We start from the raw sequence: 4916 nt of genomic DNA on the forward strand, positions 1-4916 counted from the left end.
CCCGGGGGGGGGGGGCTCATACGCCGGGCTGAGCACAGCAAAGGGGTGCGGGAGCCTGGTAGCTCGGAGGAGACTGTTGGGGTTCCCCAGGCCTTCCACGTGGGTGGCTGGGTGTTCCTGGCACTGTGATGGCGTGGGTGCCATCACGTTGTCAGAGGAGCTGTTTCGTCGTCTGGCAGTAAGTTGCAAGCGATGGTGTTAAATCTGTATAACAGGAGGTTTTACTCCTTTCGTTTGGAGATACTGTAGGTATTTTCTGCACCGTGTACGTTTACAAAGACGATTTTGCGCATCTCGTCAGCCCTTTCATCTGGGATGTGAGATAAAGGCGTTTGATGGTGCAGTTCTTAGGGTATCCTAAAGCCCTGTCTTTTATTATTGATTAGAAGATGGCTTAGGGTTTTTTTTTTTTCCTCTCTCCAAGTAGAAGTGGTCCAAGGGGAAAGTGAGAGACAAGTTGAACAACCTTGTCCTGTTTGACAAGGCCACCTATGACAAACTGTGCAAAGAAGTGCCCAACTACAAGCTCATCACACCTGCAGTTGTCTCAGAGAGACTGAAGATTCGAGGCTCCCTGGCTAGGGCTGCCCTCCAGGAGCTGCTCAGCAAAGGTAAGCGCTCAAAGCTGTGGAAGACCAGAAAGCAGCTTGAATTGGATGTTTTCTTTTCCTTGCTCACCTAGAAGATTTCGTGCTGCATCTGAAGTATGCAAATTGGTGTGTTTTTGACGAGCCGCTGCCTTAGCTTGCATTTCAGAAGTGCTCCAAAGTAAGGAGCAGCGGCTCTGCTGCATTCAGTGGCATTGCTATACTAAGAAAATTCTGCCAGAAGGACGGGTTGTGAGGTAACGGCTGCCAGACCTGAACAAAAGCCTTGTATAAGCGTGCATAGTGTTGGGTACCCTGGTGTTTCTTATTGCACGTTGTCCCGTCTGCTGCTTTAGAAGAGAGCACAGCGTCCTCCAGTACGCGTGCACTCATATAATTTCTGTTTTTCGTAGGTTTGATCAAACTGGTGTCCAAGCACCGAGCCCAAGTGATCTACACTAGAAACACAAAAGGTGGAGATGCGCCTGCCGCAGGGGAGGACGCGTAGGGAGGTGAGACAGCGGGCTCTGTGAAGGAGCTGGGTTGTGCTTTGTCAGGGGCTAGCAAACGGCTACACACCACATAACAGACAACTCCCATGTTGCTTTGGATGGGCCGTTCCTCCAGATGTTCAGAGGACGTCGCTCGCACTCCTGAGCGACTTCGTGGGTGGCGTTACTGGAAACATTGGTTCTCCAGAATTAAAGAGCAATTTGTGATTTTGTCCCTGTTGCCTGGCGGATGGGGAAAGCTGTGTGTGCTCTCCCGTCTCTCTGGGCTGCATGGTCCACAGGCACGTGTCCTCCCTGCTGTCGGAGGGCACCGTGTCTAAGCGTTCTTGTTGGAGCTGAGCTTTCAGACAGTTTCCTTTGCGCTAGCTTGTTTTGACCTGATTGTCTGATTTGGGACTTCTTGCTTTCCAGGTTCTCCAGTGACCTCGTCAACTATGTGTCATATGTAGATGCACGCAATAAAATGATTGAAATAATTTTTCTTGCTTTTTCAAGAATGTGTACGTTTCATTATTGACGCATTAGTGATAGTGGATTCTGGTACAGGCCACGGCCATCTTCCTCTAGCAGTGGGTTTTTGCATTTATACAGTGTTACAAATGTACCATGAACACGCTTTTGTATTGCGAAAAGGGAATGAGCTTTGGCATCGCCTGCAGCAGCCAGCCAGTGATGTTAAACCATATTCGGTTCTAGTAGGAGGAAAATTGAAGCCCGTTTCTTGCATTGTAGGTAGGGAAGGTGCTAGTGGGATATTTTCATTATTTATTTAAACTCCTTCTAACCAAACCGTGCCCACAGATCTCTCTGTGTACAAGGCAACAGCATCTATCAGGTCAGTGTCCAGCGGGGAAGCATAGATAAGCAGCTCTAAATAAGGCTGTACGTATTTTATTTAAATTAAAAGTAACAACTGCCCACAGCAAAGGTCTTTAAGGCCTCCTTTCTTCTACTGAGGACTAATCGGTCGTCCTTTAGGTGAGGCAGAACGAGTGAAAGTAATATAAATTAGAATGAAAATATCAGGAGCAACTCATCAGTTGCCCCCAGAGCAGGCCCTGCACCTGAAGCGAGTTTCAGTTGGTCTACCAACACAGGTAAAAAAAAAAAAAAAAAAAATTATTTCTCATAAATTCCTTTAACGGGATGCCATGCTACATGTCAGCGTAGGACACGGGCAGCACACGCTGTACAAGGTAGGCTTTCTGATTATGAAGATAACACCATAGGCAGGAGACCTTCCTTGCTGGCAGGATCTGCCTTCGTGTTGCTTAAGACTTCAGAAATCGATGCCCAGATACACACTGCGTGTCCGTTACAGGGGAAGTGGATCTGCTGCGACACCCCCTGGCAGAGTAGCTTTCAGTAACAGTGCTCAACTCGGTATTATGCTCTGGTCACCCTGCCTTCCAGGGGTGAACACATCTGGATGTACGCATTAAATAAAAGCGCTAACTTGGCAGCAGCAGCAGCACCAGCAAAGCTGCAGCTACCTACAGCCCACCCTTCCACAACGGTCACAGCTTGGTTTCTGCAGCGCTCCTCTTCTGATCACCTTTTTTTCTTCTTTTCCCCCGATTCAGTTCTGAACTGATGCCTGAAAGAGAGCATAGAAGTCAGAATGCAACAGCCCTTAGGGAGAGGTAATGAACACTGCCTCACCTAACAAGTAAGACAGTGCTATGCACAGTGTTTTAGATCGGAAGCTCACTCAACGATTTCTTTTTCAGTTATCTCAGCGAGCTGTAGCCGTCTCTTCAGCTAGCTGACACAGATTTCTAGCATATTACAAGGCACCGGCGGGACAAATGTGCGTATATGCACCAGTACGCGGGTCTGAAAGGTGAGCCAAGCTCAACAAGGCGGGCACCTCTGCGTGTGCGGCCTCTGCAGTCGCGACCATGCTTCAACTCGCAAGTCACGCGTGCTCTGCCTGGATTGAGCACCGTGTGGCATAACGCATTCGTGCGGTGGTAAGACGCCTCCTTACGCTTGCTGCTACCGCAAAGCCCGCTCTGTGAGTAGCTTGTGTGGAAGGAAGCTGCACGCCCTCCGCTCGGCATCAGTCCATGCTGCCCTGAAGCTTACCTGGACTGCCACCTCCTGCCGTGATTCCAAACTCGCCCGAAGGAAGGGAGCCAGCTGTCGCCTGTCTGGGAGGTATGGTCAAAGTTGGCACCCACGCGCTCCGCTGGGAGCTTTTTCAGCTTCTGCTTCTCCTCTAAAAATAGATTTTGTTAAGCGAAAGTTTTTCAGTCAAATAGCTTTTGATTCTTTAGTGCGGTAAAGCGAACGTAAGGTTAACTGACATGTATACAACCTACTCACTTTGTTTGAGAAATTCCTCATACGAAGGTCCAATTTGTTGTTTACTTCCATCCTCTTCCTCTGTTAGCCATGGAGGTTTTGCTCCTAGAAGTCACGGGGAAAATGTATTTAGCCGCTGAAGTTATCGTAAGCTCGAGATAGGGAAAAGCATCCCCTCCACCCCCTGTCCCTGCAGCTCGCCCTGCCAAGTAAGTGGCGAAGGAAAAGTAAACTTGGGCTTTGTAAGAAAAAGAAGCTGGCTTGCCTCGGTTAAGGCCGTGGCAAGGTCACACCCCAAACCATACACTCCACACAGCAGTAGCACCAACAGTTTTCACAATACGGAACTGTTTTCTTCTCTAGTATGTCAAATGTTAGCAAAAGAGCGAGCACCTCCCGGTTATGCTGTAACTGCTTCAAAATTGCTTTCAGTTATCCCTGTTATATTTGCAAGCCAAGAGTTTTCAGCAGCAACCAAATGAGTCACGAAGCAGGCCTGATTACCTGTGTGAACGTTTCCTTTCCCTTCTGTTTCCTGTTAACAGAAACATAAAACACCAATGAGAAACTGATGCTTTTAAGAATCTCTCTAAAGAGAATGGCATTATGTGCATTCCCTTCCCGTATCAAGTTCTAAGGAGCGTTTGGGTTTTCTGTGCATGTTAAAGAACGTTTGCTTCATGAAACACAGGTCAACACTGGAGGACTGAAACTCTCAGCTAGTTGGTCGCCTGAATCTGCAAAGCTGCCTTTTTCAGCGACAGAGACTGTGACCCCTTGTTTTGCTCTGGAACACACGCTATATGTAACTTGCAGTTACTTCAGTCACGCTCATTAGCATGTCAGCCCTACCTGGTGGCCAATGAAGGTCAAAGCCTGGCCTGATTCCACCCAGTTTAAGTCAGGTCCTGGCTGCATCCCACTCGGGCCAGGCTGCTCTGCATCGTGAGAGGAGTCCCTGGAATACAGGAGCCAAGAGGCAGCCGTCTGAGAGGTGAGTGACTGTCAAAGCCGGGCAGGCAAGAATTGTCCAGAGGTTTCTGGAGCAGAATTTGTATTTGTGTTTGGAGAGCTTTGTGGTCAGAAGGAAAAGGAGAAATGTCCTTGGGGGCACGATAATGTTAAACACTTGCACGTTATCACTGTGCTCGCTCCTTAGGGCTGGTAGTGCTTACCTACGGAAGTGTGGACAGGAGAGTAATCTTTCTGCGGGATATGGGCTTAACAAAAGCCTAGAGGAAAGTTTGCGAAGGATCTGAATGAAGGCAAGATCCTGGTGATGACAGCGTCAACTCTGGCAGCAGCAGCAGCAGCGAGGGAGGAAGACCGCTGCTGTGGCGTGGTCCGGCGTTTTGAGCAGGGTACGGGTTAGCAGCAATTTAAGGAAAATGGTTCTCACCTTTCGGGTCCTGCTGGGGGGCTGCAGACAGAAGGTCCTGCGCAAAGCTCTGGCTCTGTTTGAAGCTGAGTGTGATTCAGGAAAAAGGAACAATATTTCTGGTACTGAGCA

General features: G+C 48.8%; 2 protein-coding genes across 2 annotated transcripts in view; both read right to left on the minus strand.

Annotated features, from left to right (window-relative positions):
- Nucleotides 1-293, minus strand: part of TRAPPC4 (trafficking protein particle complex 4) — a 2617-nt gene extending 2324 nt beyond the window's left edge. The window contains exon 1 of the mRNA XM_009323396.1: nt 226-293. Coding sequence (XP_009321671.1) covers nt 226-293 — 68 coding nt within the window. The remainder of the gene's footprint in view (nt 1-225) is intronic.
- Nucleotides 294-1951: 1658 nt separating this feature from the next.
- CCDC84 (coiled-coil domain containing 84) lies at nt 1952-4867 on the minus strand. The gene is made up of 6 exons (XM_009323387.1): nt 4806-4867; nt 4259-4364; nt 3911-3941; nt 3428-3511; nt 3188-3320; nt 1952-2696 (listed from the first exon to the last, which is right to left on the minus strand). Exons 2-6 carry the CDS (start codon nt 4322-4324, stop codon nt 2651-2653), a joined length of 360 nt encoding a protein of 119 aa, XP_009321662.1. The 5' UTR covers nt 4325-4364; nt 4806-4867; the 3' UTR covers nt 1952-2650.
- Between the last annotated feature and the right edge of the window lie 49 nt (nt 4868-4916).

Source organism: Pygoscelis adeliae, unplaced genomic scaffold, assembly GCF_000699105.1.
Source record: "Pygoscelis adeliae isolate BGI_AS28 unplaced genomic scaffold, ASM69910v1 Scaffold855, whole genome shotgun sequence".
In the NCBI taxonomy this organism is placed as follows: Eukaryota; Metazoa; Chordata; class Aves; order Sphenisciformes; family Spheniscidae; genus Pygoscelis; species Pygoscelis adeliae.